Source organism: Bombina bombina, chromosome 2 (genome assembly GCF_027579735.1).
Source record: "Bombina bombina isolate aBomBom1 chromosome 2, aBomBom1.pri, whole genome shotgun sequence".
Classification (NCBI taxonomy): Eukaryota; Metazoa; Chordata; class Amphibia; order Anura; family Bombinatoridae; genus Bombina; species Bombina bombina.
The window spans coordinates 937,610,752-937,626,928 of record NC_069500.1 but is presented as its reverse complement, the minus strand read 5'-3'; the positions used below and the strand labels follow the sequence as shown (position 1 = coordinate 937,626,928).

Genomic DNA, 16,177 nt, shown 5'->3' with positions numbered 1-16,177 from the left:
TAGTTAATGATAGTAATTTTATTTAGATTTATTTTAATTATATTTAAGTTAGGTGGTGTTAGGGTTAGGGTTAGACTTAGGTTTAGGGGTTAATAACTTTAATATAGTGGCAGCAACGTTGGGGGCAGCAGATTAGGGGTTAATAAGTGTAGGTAGATTGCGGCGATATTGGGGGCGGCAGATTAGGGGTTTAATAAATATAATGAAGGTGTAGGCGATGTTGGGGGCAGCTGTCAGGGTTTTTTCCCTGATCTGTTTGCCATGTGCTGCTGGCAGCTATTTTACTCACCTCTCTTGCTGACCCTGGTGCATACTGTGTGATGCTGTTAATTTCCTGCACTTCCTTTTATGGCCAGACTGGTGTGCATCATCCGTGTGAGACAGGATGCAGTCTCAGAATTGTGATGTCATCACTTATTATTTAAAGGACGTCTGTTCAGTATGCTTTGCCCTTGCGTTGTCTCAGACCTGTTTGTGAGAGCTCCTGTGTATTACCTGGCTGTCTGACATCCCGCCTGGTTCCTGATCCCTGGCATGTTCCTGACTCTGCTGTTCTCCTTGTTCCTGATTCCGGCTCGTCTGACTATTCACTTTGGCTCCTGACTTGGCTCGTCTGACTACCAGTTCTGGTTTTGATTCCTGGCTTGTTATTTGACTTGTGGACTTTTTATTAATTTTTGCTATTAATAAAGGTGTGATTATTTTTGCACTTCTTGTCTCAGTCTGATTCCTGGCACCCTGACATTACGCAAGCCTCTTGAATCCTGGTGGTGCTAATAATCCACCTTTACCTGCCATAATTTCCAGGATGGATGAACAGGATCACCGCTTGGATCAATTTGCACTAGCCCTGCAAACCCTGCTGACTCGCACTGCACATTTGGACCAAAGTGTCCCGCAAGTTATGGCTGCTCCTGTTTCCGCTGCTGCACCTTGTCCTATCAGGAGTATGTCCGGTTCTGCACCTCTACCTCAGCGATATGGAGGCGATCCTAATCAGTGCAGAAGGTTTTTGAACCAGGTGGGCATTTACTTTGAGATGTTACCTCAGGCATTTCCCTCTGACAGAGCTAAGGTGGGATTTCTCATCTCGTTACTCTCTGACACAGCTCTTGCCTGGGCTAATCCCTTGTGGGAGACTAATAAACCTGTGATTTCAAATTACCCTGAATTTGTGGCCTCCTTTCGAAGGGTATTTTATGTTCCGGCTCGCTCCTCCTCTGCTGCTAAATGACTCATGTCCATTCAGCAAGGTACAAGATATGTTGTTCAGTTTGCCATTGAATTCCATACGCTTGCCGCAGAGGTAGGTTGGAACAATGAAGCCCTTGTTGCCGCCTTCTTTCATGGGCTCTCTGATGCGATTAAAGACGAAGTTGCTGCCAGAGATTTACCAGAAGATCTCGAGGCATTGGTGTCTTTTTGATCCTAATTGACATCAGACTTAGTGAGAGGTCCTCTTTCAAGGAGCGCTTGCGGAAGCCTCCTGTTCTGTTGTCTCCTACGTGTTCGTTCCCACCCATGCCTCCCTCTCCTCCCATACCTCCTGGTCCCGAGTCACCAGGTACTGCTGAGCCGATGCAGTTGGAATTAACGCGTCTATCCGCGGCGGAGAGGGCCTTTAGGAGGAGGGAGGGGCTCTGCCTCTATTGTGGGTTACAGGGTCACCTTTTGAAGTCTTGTCCTACACGGCCGGGGAAACGCTCACACCTAAGGTCCTGTCGGGGGCAGACCTTGGGTGGTTTATCCTTGTCCCGGGAACCGCTAAAGGAGAAACCTTTGGTCACGGTTGTCCTTTCCTGGGTGGACTCCTCCATAGTCACCCAGTCTCTTGTTGACTCCGGTGCTGCGGGCTATTTCATTGACAGTGCTTTTGTATGAAAGCACTCCATTCCTGTTTTGCCTCGTCCGTTCTGCTTGCTATTGAGGCCATTGATGGCAGGCCCCTTGAGCCCGCACTCGTTACTCACGAAATTGCTCCGTTATCCATGGCTGTTGGGGCTCTTCATTTTGAAACCCTCCAGTTCCAGGTGATAAACTCTCCGCATTTTCTGGTTATTCTGGGTTATCCCTGGCTCCAAAAGCACAATCAATCCCAGTCTCGACTGGCGCAGGTCCGAAATTTTGTTGTGGTCTCCGCAATGTATTTCTACTTGTCTTCGGAAACCAGTTAAAGTTTTGTGCACGTCTTCGGTATCTCAATTGCCAGAGGAGTACTGAGAGTTCCTAGACGTTTTTGACAAGGTGTGTGCCGGTACGTTGCCTCCTCACCGGTCTTACGATTGTGCGATAGACCTGCAACCTGGAGCCATTCCTCCTCGGGGCCGGGTTAACCCTCTGTCTGTTGCGGAGAATTGTGCTATGGAGGAGTATGTTGCAGATGCTCTGTCGCGGGGGATCATCCGCAAATCCTGCTCTCCTGCAGGGGCTGGCTTCTTCTTTGTGAAGAAAAAGTTTGGCGAGTTAAGACCATGCATCGATTATAGGGGTCTTAGTCGTCTTACCATTAAGAATGCTTACCCTATTCCGCTTATTACGGAACTCTTTGACCACCTCAAGGGAGCTACTGTCTTTACTAAACTTGATTTGAGAGGAGCGTACAATCTCGTTAGGATCAAGGAGGGCCACGAATAGAAAACAGCATTTAACACCAGGAACGGGCATTATGAGTATCTTGTAATGCCCTTTGGCCTATGTAATGCTCCTGCTGTTTTCCAGGAATTTATTAATGATGTGCTACGAGATATGTTGCAAAAGTGTGTTGTGGTGTACTTAGACGACATCCTCATACACTCAGCCACACTTGAGGTTCATCGTTCTGATGTTACACTGGTTCTTCAGAGACTATGTGAGAATGGCCTGTTTTGTAAACTCGAGAAATGTGAGTTCCATCAGACTCAAGTAACCTTCGTAGGTTATGTTATCTCTTTTGCAGGGTTCTCCATGGATCCTGACAAGTTATCTGCAGTTCTGCAGTGGCCTCGCCCAGTTGGTCTTTGGTCTATTCAACATTTTTTTGGGTTCGGCAATTACTGTAGAAAGTTTATTAAAAACTTTTCTTCCTTGGTCAAACCTATCACAGACATGACCCATAAAGAGAATGATCCACTCCATTGGTCACCTACTGCCATTAAGGCCTTTGATAGTCTTAAGACTGCCTTTGCTGCCGCTCCAGTTCTGGCTCATCCTAACCCTGTCCTGCCTTTCGTTCTTGAGGTCAATGCGTCTGAGACTGGAATAGGTGCCCTCTTGTCTCAACGTCCTACGCCTGACGGTTCCTTGCATCCGTGTGGTTTCTTCTCTAAGAAATTGTCTCCAGCGGAGTGCAATTATGAAATTTATTGGTGACAGGGAATTACTGGCCATAATTTTGGCACTCAAGGAATGGAGGCATCTTCTCGAGGGTACTAGCGTGCCAGTGCACATTCTTACTGACCACAAGAATTTAACTTATCTATCTGAAGCAAAACGTTTGTCGCTCCGACAGGCCAGATGGGCGCTATTTTTGTCTCTGTTTAATTATGTGGTCTCCTACCTGCCTGGTAGTAAGAATGTTAGGGCTGATGCCCTCTCTCGACAATTTTCCAAGGAGGAGTCTGTACCTACTCCTGTTATACCTCCTGACCATATTTTGGCTACCATACGTACTAATTTGACTTCTCCCTTGGGGGGAGGAGATCCTGGCTGCATAAACCAATTCACCTCCTGAGAAACCTAGTGGTTAAGTGTTTTGTTCCTGAGAGTCTTTGAACTAAACTTTTGCACACTTACCACTATCCTAAAGCCGCAGGTCACCCAGGCAAGAACCAAATGATTTGGTCTGTCACTCGACAACTCTGGTGGGCAGGTCTTCGTTCTGATGTTGCTGCGTATGTTGCCTCCTGCTCAGTTTGTGCACAAAATAAGACTCCTCGACATTTTCCTGTGGGTCTTATTCAACCTATTGCTAATGGTGAGCGTCCTTGGACACATCTTTCCATGGACATCATTGTCGAGCTCCTGTTTCCAATGGCAATACTATTATCCTTATGGTGGTTGACCGTTTTTCTAAAATGTCACATTGCATTCCCTTCAAGAAGTTGCCTACCGCTCAGGAGCTTGCTTCAATTTTTGCCCGGGAGGTCTTCCGTTTACATGGGTTACCCAAGGTGATAGTGTCGGACTGGGGTAGTTAGTTTGTCTCCAGATTTTAGCGTTCCTTTTGTGTTCAAATGGGCCTCCAGCTTTCCTTCTCGGCATATCACCCTCAATCCAAGGGGCTGCGGAACGGTCTAATCAAGCTCTGGAACAGTACCTCCGTTGCTATGTCTCAGATCACCACAATAATTGGTCTGAACTGTTACCTTGGGCAGAGTTTGCTCATAATAGTGCTATTAATGCTTCCTCCAAGTTATCCCCGTTCATGGCGAATTATGGGTTTCAACCATCCTTGTTGCCCGATTCATTCATGTCTCAGGGTATTCCGGCTTTGGAGGAGCATCTCCGGCAACTCCGTTCCACGTGGGTGCAGATTCAGGATTGCCTTCATCGTTCTATGCAGCGCCAAAAGTTCCAGGCTGATCGTAGGCATCTGCCCGCGCCTTCCTACCAGGTTGGTGAGAGAGTTTGGCTGTCCTCCTGCAACTTGAACCTTCGTGTGCCTTCCAATAAACTGGCTCCCCGTTATGTTGGTCCTTTTCGAATACTCTGACGGGTCAATCCTGTGGCCTACGCTCTTGACCTTCCTCCTGCATTGCGCATCTCCAATGTTTTTCATGTCTCCCTCTTGAAACCATTGGTTTGTAATCGGTTTACCACTGTGTTGCCTCGTCCCCGCCCTTTCTTTGTTGATAACCATGAGGAGTATGAGGTCAGCAGCATTATTGACTCTCGTATGTCCAGGGGCCGCGTACAGTATTTGGTTCACTGGGGCTACGGTCCGGAGGAGCGTTCATGTGTTCCCTCCTCTGATGTTTATGCTCCCGCCCTCCTCCGTGCTTTTCATGCCCGTTTCCCCAATAAGCCTTTTGTCCTCCCGCGGGGGAGGGGTCGTTGAGGGGAGGGTACTGTCTGGGTTTTTTCCCTGATCTGTTTGCCATGTGCTGCTGGCAGCCATTTTACTCACTTCTCTTGCTGACCCTGGTGCATACTGTGTGATGCTGCTCATTTCCTGCACTTCTTTTTATGGCCAGACTGGTGTCATCATCCGTGTGAGACAGGATGCAGTCTCAGAATTGTGATGTCATCACTTATTATTTAAAGGGCCTCTGTTCAGTATACTTTGCCCTTGCGTTGTCTCAGGCCTGTTTGTGAGAGCCTCTGTGTATTTCCTGGCTGTCTGACGCCCCTCCTGGTTCCTGATCCCTGGCTTGTTCCTGACTCTGCTGTTCTCCTTGTTCCTGATTCCGGCTCGTTTGACTATTCGCTTTGGCTCCTGACTCGGCTCGTCTGACTACCAGTTCTGGTTTTGATTCCTGGCTTGTTATTTGACTTGTGGACTTTTTATTAATTTTTGCTATTAATAAAGGTGTGATTATTTTTGCACTTCTTGTCTGTCTGATTCCTGGCACCCTGACAGCATCAGATTAGGGGTTAATACATATAATGTCGGTGGCGGCGGTGTCCGGAACGGCAGATTAGGGGTTAATAATTATAATGTAGGTGTGGGTGATGTCAGGGGCGGCATATTAGGGGTTAATAAGTGTAAGATTAGGGGTGTTTAGACTCGGGGTTCATGTTAGGGTGTTAGTGTAGACATAACTTTTATTTCCCAATAGGAATCAATGGGGCTGCGTTAAGGAGTTTTACGCTGCTTTTTTGCAGGTGTTAGACTTTTTTTCAGCCGGCTCTCCCCGTTGATCCCTATGGGGAAATCGTGCACGAGCACATACGACAAGCTCACCCCTGACTTAAGCAGCGCTGGTATTGGAGTGCGGTAAGGAGCAAAATTTTGCTCGACGCTCACTTCTTGTCTTTTAACGACGGGTTTCTGAAAACTCGTAATACCAGCGCTGCAGGTAAGTGAGCAGTGAGACAAAACTGCTTGTTTGCACCGCACAGCCTCTAACTCAAAACTCGTAATCTAGGCCAGTGTTTCCGGTACACATCATGAGGAAATCACCAGAAGAGTAGTTTATGCAGAAAACACAAATAAAAGGACATGAAAGGGAAAAGAAAATTAAAATGCACTGCAGCTTACGTTTTAGCTTGATAAGCGCTATAACATTTTCTTATATTGTTAATATATGCCAAGCATACAGTATGTCAGCTATTCTATGCGATACTGCAAAAGATCTGATTACAAAATAAATGTTTTTAAAGCAAAAATTAAAACTGTTTTGTTTTTTACTAAAATATTTAACTTTTGCAGATCCAGAGTAGCCCAGGGATAAACCTCTTAAAACCCATCCTGGTATGTTTACATGGTCCTCTTTTCTGTGGCCAATCAGAAGCCAGAAGTAAATGAGCTCCAGCACTGATTTGAGCAATCACTGAGTAGTGTGTAGCCATGTCATACTTCCAAATTGTACTTAGTCAAAGTACAATTTGCAGAGTAAAATGATACGAAAAAGCTGGCAAATTTCATTAATTTAAATCGCATTGTCTAAACATTTATGACATTTTAATTTTGCGTTTAATGTCCCTAAAGTATATTGTGCTATAAAATGTGCCTTTTCCCCAACTCTCTAACGGAACTTGTACATAAACATCAGTCTATCATATATATAATGGGGTAGAAAACCATCTGTATATTTACATTAGTATGTGCGCTTGAAATCCTGTTATATCATTTTCATTTATGCAGCCATTTTGTGCTATACTTAGCATATCTTTAGCAGCTGCAAAATTAAATATTAGCATTGTTTTCAAGTTTTTTTTTTTTGCCTTTATTTAGGGAATATCGACCTAAAGAAGATATTGTATTTCTTAACAATGGGACAGAAGTGTCTGCCGTTACACCAAAAACATATGTGTTTGAGCGCAATTTATCTGTGGGAGATCCTCAAATTGACTTAATCCGAACAGTAAATATTCCTGTTGTGGTAAGTGTTCAATATCTGTGATATTTTCATTGTGTCAGGGTACTTAGTGAAGAAATGCCACATTACACTTATTGACAGAAGACTTTGTTAAAAGGATATGAAACTCAAAAACAATATTTTGTGACTCAGAGCATACAATTTTTAAAAAGTTTCCAATGTACTTCTATTCTCAAATTTGCTTTATACCCATGATATTCTTTGTTGAAGAGACACATAGGTAGTCATCTGTAGCACTACACGACTGGAAATAGTGCTGCCATCTAGTGCTCTTGCAAATGTATAACATTCTTGGACAGTCTCCTAAGCTAATGTCCCTGCTTTTCAATAAAAGATACCAAGAGAACAAAAACAATTGATAATAGAAGTAAATTAGAAAGTTGTTTAAAATTGCATCTTCTATTTCAATCAAAAATAAAAGTAACACCATGTTCCAAATTATTATGCCAATTATATCTTTCTCACTTACCTAAATAATTGATGTAAACAACAGTCAGCATAATTCTCATGTTATCAACTATTAAGAGTACAATTTAAATTTTATTGAACAAACCTAATAATAACAGTATTTTCTTTTACAAGATATGATGAGTCCACGGATTTCATCCTTAATTATGGGATATCGCCTCCTGGTCAGCAGGAGGAGACAAAGATCACCACAGCAGAGCTGTATATATAGCTCCTCCCTTTCCTCCCACTCCAGTCATCCTCTTTGCCTGTGTTATGATAGGAAGAGGTAAAGTGAGGTGTTAGTTTAGATTCTTCAATCGAGAGTTTTTTATTTTTAAATGGTGCCAAAGTGTACTATTTTACTACCGGGTCAGCCTCTGGAAAAACCAATTATTCTACGGGAACTTGTGAAGTTTTAGTCTCACTATGCCTCCCATATTGGTGCTGCCTGGATATGGACTTAGTGAATTTTCCTAAGACCCTTATGTCTTTACAGGACTTCAGGAGGAAGAGTGGACCTCTTGACACTGAGTATTTTCATGCTGTTCCTCAGCATGGAGGTAAGTGCAGTCTTTTTATTTCTGGGGCGCTGCAGCTTATCTCAGAACTGACTGTATTCTACTCTGGCAGTTGGGGGTTATGGGCTCTGACAAGGGTCTCCCTGAACAAATATGTTTGGTACTAGTATAAAGAATGTCATCCAACACATTAAGTTCGTCCCAGGAGGTTGGCAGAGACGTGTCAGAATTTTAGTTTTTTGTCTCTTATGGAGGGTAGTACTCTTTGGCATGGGACAGGAGTTTTAAGTAGTCCTGTCAGTCTCTCGGTGAGGGCTTGAATAAAAGTTAGAGTCCGGAGATGTAGGGAGAGTCTTTCTGCGAAACCATCCCGACTCATATTAACAGCTCCTCAAGCAATCGGCGTTGTCGAACTTCGCTCCGCTGTCTGCTTTTTTCTCTCGAGTCCATGGAAGAGGCGATGCCACTATTCGTCACACTTGAAAGGCCGTGTTCCTGTTCCACGGCGTAGATTCCGGTAAGATCGTTTCATTTTACTTTATCGTCTATGTACTGTAATGTGAATGTTTTCCCGAGAGGCTACACACCTTTGCTGGTCTAACTATATGACATAAGGGTCTCAGTGAGTCTCTGTTAGTATCTTGGAATCAAGGGATAATATCTCCTGAGGGGGGTTATTGAACAGGGGGGTTTATAATCATGTTATGTGATTCAACCTGCTTATGTGTGAGGTTTATGGGCTTGTGGTTGGAACTTTGAGGCCTTTGGAAGTGATGCAGCCTTTTGGTTGGACGCGCTTTTTTGGACTGTTTGGTTCATCTTGTGTTTGGGCGTAATTACGATCCGTTCCGCATTTCCGCATTCCTGACCGTGTGGCGAAGGAGATATTCTAGTCCGCAGGGGTCTGGTCATAGGAGGTGGTGAGTGACCCAGCCTTTGTGGGTGTCAATAGTCCATATTGATATTTCCTCTATCCAGTTATGGAGGATTCTGATGCTGAGACTGTGCTCGTCTCAGATTCAGTTACGGAAGATTCTGATACCGAGACTATTTTGATTTCAGATTCTGTGTTCGGTGATGACTCCGGATTGGCTTCATTGACACATGTCGACCAGTTTTGTTCTGTATGCCATATAAGAGCTCCTGGTTCCTCAGGCTTGGGGAATCAAGGGACAACTGAGCCATCCGCCTTTGGGGGCCCCGTCCTCCAAGAGGCGAGTTCCCTTCCAATTTATACTTCTACACATGCAGGTAACCCAGTTCGTGGTTCCTCCAGGCGGTGTGGCATGTTCCCCCCTGGAGGTTGCAGCACGTTTTCGCTTCCAGATAATGTTTGCAATGGTCCGTCGGCAGAGTCCAGATGTTTGTTTGAGATTGTGCTTGTGCCCTATTGTCCGAGGTCTTCCGCCTTGGAGTGGGCCTCTACAGTTCCCCGCGGGTGTAACTGTTCCTGAGTGTTGTGCCTTTCGTTACAGGATTGCGTGCCTTAGCATGTTGCTTAGACATCTTTTTCAGTTATTGAATGACCCTATCGTTTACAGATATGGGGATTTTCAGTCTGATAATTCGAATGGTGCACCTCATTAGACATGTGGGGATGGGGTTATCTCCTGTTTGTCATTTGTTCAGATCTTTCCCAGTTTTTTGAAAGATAGGGCTCCGTTTGGCTGGTCATGCGGATAGGCCTGTGTCTTTTGTGCGATAACCTTTGGGTTGCCTTATTTTTAATTTGTATCCGATGGGATGTTTTTTATTTGTGTTTGTTTCCTTCGGGAACCATCTGGGATCGATACTCTTTGTTACTTCTTCGGAAGTTGTTTGGACATGTTAGTCCTATGTTAATAATGTATTTTCTTTTTTTCCCCTATGTGGGAGAATTTATACAGCTTGCCGGTTAGGACCCTGAGAGTACAGGCTAGTCCTGCGGGTTCGTTTGGTTTTGTGGCTGTTCAGATATGTGGCGCTATTTATGCTGGACTGGTTCAGTAGTAGCCCGGAGTGCTCAAGTTATCGTTGTTTTTTATGTTCAACTAAGCATTCGAGAGGACCTTTGGGATCGCAAGGGGGGAAAGGATTGTTTCAGTCCTTATAGCCTTCAGTCATAGATGGCCGGGCAGGGGAGTTTTCCGCTGCGTCACTCTATCTGACATCTGATTTCATCAATACTTGGAGTTTTCCTCCCCCATGTGGTGGAGGGTTGGAGGGCTTAATGCCCCTTACCGCGATTGAGCGGTTTGGTCTTCATTTTTTTGGCCTCTGGATTTGTCCTTTTGGGCTTCATCCAACAGCTTGTACAGGATAGCTGTCTAGCATGCTGAAGGTTTGCACATTGAAACCAGTTGCAGCGCTTGACACCTTGCAGGTGTACGCTTATACTGTTTATAGTGTATCTAGATACAGCTCTTACTCTTTGATGTGTACTGTCTGTCTGAGTTATTAGAGGTGATGGTTGTTCCCTGCGGGGACTTTGTTTAGCTCGGGTTTTCCGGAGCTGGGTAGGCTTAGTGCCTTTCTCTTCCTTGTGTCCTCTGCTTGTGCGGAGGTGATAGGGAGACTAGTCCTGCTAGCAGGTTTTTTGTTTTGTTTTTTACCTCGAGGTATCCCTTGGTTGTCCTGAGGCTCTGATAAGTATCTTCATACGACTTCTAGCCTTGCTCTTTGGAGTGTTGGACTTTATCTAGGGGTGGTTCCTTCCTTTGGTCGGGGCTTTCGAGTTCTTCTCGCTATCCGGATTCTCTGGATATGCATCCATACCCTTGTGTCTGGCCTTTTAGCCAGTTGGGGTGTTTAGTTCTAGACAGTGGCATATTTAGGTTTTCTGCTCTCCTAGTGTCATATTCCTGTAGCTTTAAGAACTAAGACCAACCCACTCCTTCATCTCCCTTTAAAGGTGTGTTCAGTACACCTGTGCTTTGCTTGATAATTGAAGTTTGTAGTTCCCACTCTGCTTCAAGCTCTAAAGCTAAAATCTACAGATCCTGCTTTTGTACCTGTTAAAGGAAATCCTTGTTGTCATTTCTCCAGCTTCTAAACCTAAGAAGCATTTCCTGCTGCTTTACACTTCAAGGAACAGTCTTTGGCAGCAACTCCTGCAAGTCTGTGTTAACTCTGCAGTCTGATTTTCCAGCCAGCTCCATTACTGAGTGTTTACCTCTACCAGGAAATAAGAACATCTTCCCTGCTGTGATCCATTTTGACTCAGTGCCAACTTCGCTCTCTGCAGTTCTAAACTCACTCGCAAGTATCATTAATTTTATATACAATTGTCTCTAGCTGTATATATTCTTATCCAAAGTTCTGCTGACATACAAACTGTTAAAGTGCTCACAACTGGTTAAATCTGGCTCTCTCCTTCTCTCTGCATCACACACTCTGCCTGCTGTAACCTGATACCTCTTGATATATGGACACTGCAGACTGCAAATCAGTTTCTCATTTCTAAGCTTAACTATAAAGAGACTTTGCTATAAAATTCTGCTTTTCTCAGACAATACCAATAAGCTGCTTGTTTGCTGCCTTCTATCTTTAAAGAACACAACTCTTTACAACTGTGTAAAATATACAAAGGCTTCATTTCATCTGTTTTATTCACTTTATTTTGATTTTGTAAAGTGTTATAAAAAGAACTTGTACTAAGTAAACCAGCTATCTCCCTTGGTAATAACTTTTTGTATAAGCCTGTTTTACTTAAGGTTCTCTGGGAATAGCCACATTATACAAGCTTATAACAGAATTATCAAGCCATAAAGAAATTTACTAACATATATACATTATAGTTTAAAGCTTGTATAATAAAAAAAAAAATCATGGATCCTGCCTCAATGGCAATTGAAATAGCTTCTTTAAACCAGAAAGTTGAAATTTTAGCACAAGGTTTGACTGAAGTTAAAAATGAAAACCACACCCTGAAGAGGTTAATGAATGATTTCTTTTCAAGGAAAGAGGCTGATCACCCTGAACCACAGGTTAACCCTCCACGCATTTTTTCTGGTGAAAGAACACGCTTTCGTGAATTCAGAAATGCATGCATGCTGATGTTTTCCATGAAGCCCAGGACATATTATACTGACAAGATCAAGGTTTGTACTACCATCTCTTATCTAACTGGAGATCCCCGTTCGTGGGCTGATAAGTTTTATGAAACTGATGATCCTATTTTGAATTCTATCAGTGAATTTTTTAAGGAGATGGCTGTCTTATATGAGGATTGCAACACCCAGTTAACAGCAGAAACAAATTTGCGCACCCTGAAGCAAGGCAAACGTCCAGTTGAGGACTATGTGGCAGATTTTCAGCTCTGGGCTACAGATTCACAGTGGAATACTGTAAGTCTAAAAAACCAATTTCGTTTAGGTCTCTCTGAACATCTTAAGGATGAGATCTCTCGCATTGAACCTCCAGACACCATGGAATCCCTCATAAAGATATGCATAGCCATGGACAGACGATACAGAGAGAGGAGAGCCGAAAAACAACACCCAGAGACTTACCTCAAAAGGTTTACACCCTCTCATGCTGAAAAAACCTCCACAGCCCCTGTGCCCATGGAAATTGGGGCCATCCGTGGACCATTATCCCAAGAAGAGAAACAGAGAAGGAGGATATCAAACCTCTGTATGTACTGTGGGAATAAAGAACACAGTGTCTCTTCCTGCCCTATTCTGAACCGGCAAAAAAGGGGTAATATTCTTATAGTTAACCCAAATACTGATAACATTCATGAATCACAATTAACTCTCACATTGTCTTTACAGTGGGACCAACATCTTCTCAAGACTGAGGCGCTGATTGATTCTGGAGCTTATGGAAGCTTCATTGACAAAACCCTTGTATATACTAATAAAATACCTTGTGTGCAAAAGCAAACCCCTATCTATGTGAAGGTTATTGATGGCTCTACTTATTTAAAAGGCCCAATCACACACCATACTGTTCCTTTACTTGTCTCTTGTAACATGGGTCATACAGAATACATTACGTTTGATATCATTCCTAGCTCACTACACCCCTTAATATTGGGTTATCCTTGGTTAAGAAAACACAACCCTCAAATAGACTGGAGCAGTAACAAAGTAACTTTCTCTTCCCCATACTGTTCTGCTACCTGTTTTCCCTGTGTGGAAATCAAAACTCTGCACCCACATATACCATTGCAGTATTCAGACTTTTCAGATGTATTTGACCTTAAGGAAGCCGAAAATCTACCTCCACACAGACCTTATGATTGCCCCATTGATACTAAACCTGGGTCTATCATACCGTTCGGCCGAATTTTTCCACTCTCTCAAAAAGAATTAAAATTTCTCAGAGAGTACCTAGACGATAATCTAAGGAAAGGTTTTATTTCTACCTCAACCTCACCTGCAGCAGCGGGCATATTCTTTGTCACAAATAAAGATGGGACCTTACGCCCAATCATTGACTACAGAGCATTAAACTCTATTACGATTAAAAATAGGTATCCACTTCCTTTAATACCTGAATTACTTGAACGGTTAACAGATGCAACCATTTTTACCAAACTAGATTTGAAGGGAGCATACAATTTAATCAGGATAAAAAGCGGTGACGAATGGAAAACAGCATTTAGAACCCGTTATGGTCTCTTTCAATATAATGTTATGCCATTCGGCTTAACTAATGCTCCGGCCACATTTCAATTTTTCATAAACAATATTTTCAAAGACTTAATGGATGTGTGTGTTGTAATATATCTAGACGATATTTTGATATACTCCAAAAATCTAACTGATCATGTAAAACATGTAAGATGGGTTTTGTCTAGATTAAGAGAACATCAGCTATACGCCAAGGCTGAGAAATGTGTATTCCATGTAAAGACAATAAAATTTTTGGGTTACATAATTTCCCCTAACGGTGTAAACATGGATCCAGAGAAGGTTACATCCATACTCAAATGGCCTGTACCTACCTCTGTGAAATCACTTCAGAGGTTTCTAGGCTTCTCTAATTTTTATAGGAGATTCATCAAAGGATTTTCATCCATTGTCCAACCTCTAACTAAGTTAACCGGTAAGAATCGACTGGTTTGGACTGTAGAAGCCCAACAAGCTTTTGAGCATTTAAAAGAATGTTTTACTTCAGCACCTATCCTACAGCTTCCTAATCCAGAATTCCAATTTGTGTTAGAGGTTGATGCTTCTACTGTTGGTATTGGTGCTATTCTCTCCCAACAACAAACCGATACTTCAGTCCTACATCCTGTAGCTTTTTACTCTCGACTCCTGTCTATAGCTGAAAGGAATTACTCCGTGGGTGACCTGGAACTTCTAGCTATCAAATGTGCCCTGGAACACTGGAGACACCTACTGGAAGGGACACTCAAACCTTTTACAGTTCTTACAGATCATAAGAATTTACAATATCTTAGAAAAAACAAGACCTTGTCATCAAGACAAGTCCGATGGTCTTTATTCCTGGACCGATTTAACTTTCAGATCACATATAGACCAGGTTCAAGGAACATCCAAGCTGATGCTCTTTCCCGTTCTTTCATTAAACATAATGAAAAGGAAGAACAACAAACAGTTATACCGTCGACCAAGTTTATAGCTGTAACTTCTAGCCTACAAAAAGACATTTTATTAGCTTTACTAAAGGATTCTACCATTCCATCATGCTGCGTAAAGGACGCCACTTCAGGTTTATACTTCTACAACAATTTGTTATACGTTCCTCCTTCTGTAAGGAAGGAGATCCTACATCTACATCATACGAACCCTATGTCCGGTCATCCTGGAATCACTAAAACCCAGGATTTATTAACAAGGAATTACTGGTGGCCTGGTTTAAGACAAGATGTGGTTACCTTTGTGTCAGATTGTCACGTATGTGCTGCTTGCAAAAAAGAACACCACAGACCTTTTGGTTTACTAAAACCATTACCTATACCTGAAGTCCCTTGGACCATGATTGGAATGGACTTCATAGTCGAATTACCACCATCTAATTCATTCACAACCATATTAGTGGTTATAGATCATCTTACTAAACTCTCTCATTTCATACCTCTTAAGAGAATTCCAAATGCTATCACAACAGCTAAAACATTCTTTGATCACATTGTGAAACTCCATGGTTTACCGACCTCTATAGTCACTGATCGAGGGACTCAATTCACATCCAGGTTTTGGAAGGCACTATGTAAATTGTTAAGAATCTCCTCTAGAATGACAACAGCATTTCATCCCCAATCTAATGGCCTTACTGAAAGACTGAATCAGACTTTGGAGCAATACTTAAGGTGTTATATCTCACAGAACCAGGATGACTGGGTTGAATGGTTACCGCTTGCAGAGTTCGCATACAACAACTCCATCAACTCTTCTACTAAAGTTTCACCCTTCTTTGCCACTTATGGTTACCATCCAACCACTGTACCCAACTTCATCTCCACCTCAAAATCACCTTATGCTCTGGATTATGTCTCTAATTTGAAACAAACTTTGACTTCCCTAAAGATTCACTTAGAGAAATCTAAATGTACCCAAAAGAGTTATTTTGATAAAAAACATCTAACTCCACCTCAATACTCAGTTGGCGATAGAGTTTGGCTCTCAACAAAAAACCTCAAATTAAAGGTACCAAGCAAAAAACTGGCTAACCAGTTCATAGGTCCGTTCAAGATAAAAAGAATGATCAACCCTAATGCAGCGATTCTTGATCTACCTGTATCTTACAGGATACACCCATCCTTCCATGTTTCTCTACTTAAACCCTATCAAGGATCTGATGTTTATATTCCTCAAGTCATCGAGGACTCTCCTCAGCTGATAGAAGATCAAACGGAATTCGAAGTGGAATCAATTCTGGATTTGCGCCGCCGGGGTAGAACAATTGAGTATCTAGTACATTGGAAAGGGTATGGTCATGAGGAGGATTCTTGGATACTCCTTAGGGACTTACATGCTCCCCAATTGCTCACATCCTTCCATCGTCTACATCCTGACAAACCAGGTTTGGATCCGGGAAGGGGGCGCCCCTGAAAGGGGGGATCTGTCATATTCCTGTAGCTTTAAGAACTAAGACCAACCCACTCCTTCACCTCCCTTTAAAGGTGTGTTCAGTACACCTGTGCTTTGCTTGATAATTGAAGTTTGTAGTTCCCACTCTGCTTCAAGCTCTAAAGCTAAAATCTACAGATCCTGCTTTTGTACCTGTTAAAGGAAA

At 42.9% G+C, this 16,177-nt stretch overlaps 1 protein-coding gene across 1 annotated transcript in view; it reads left to right on the top strand.

Annotated features, from left to right (window-relative positions):
* The window catches only part of SCARB2 (scavenger receptor class B member 2), a 365,930-nt gene that overhangs the window by 140,395 nt on the left and 209,358 nt on the right, over window positions 1–16,177 (top strand). Inside the window, exon 3 of the mRNA XM_053703403.1 lies at window positions 6,875–7,022. Within this exon, the coding sequence (XP_053559378.1) occupies window positions 6,875–7,022 (148 nt within the window). The remainder of the gene's footprint in view (window positions 1–6,874; window positions 7,023–16,177) is intronic.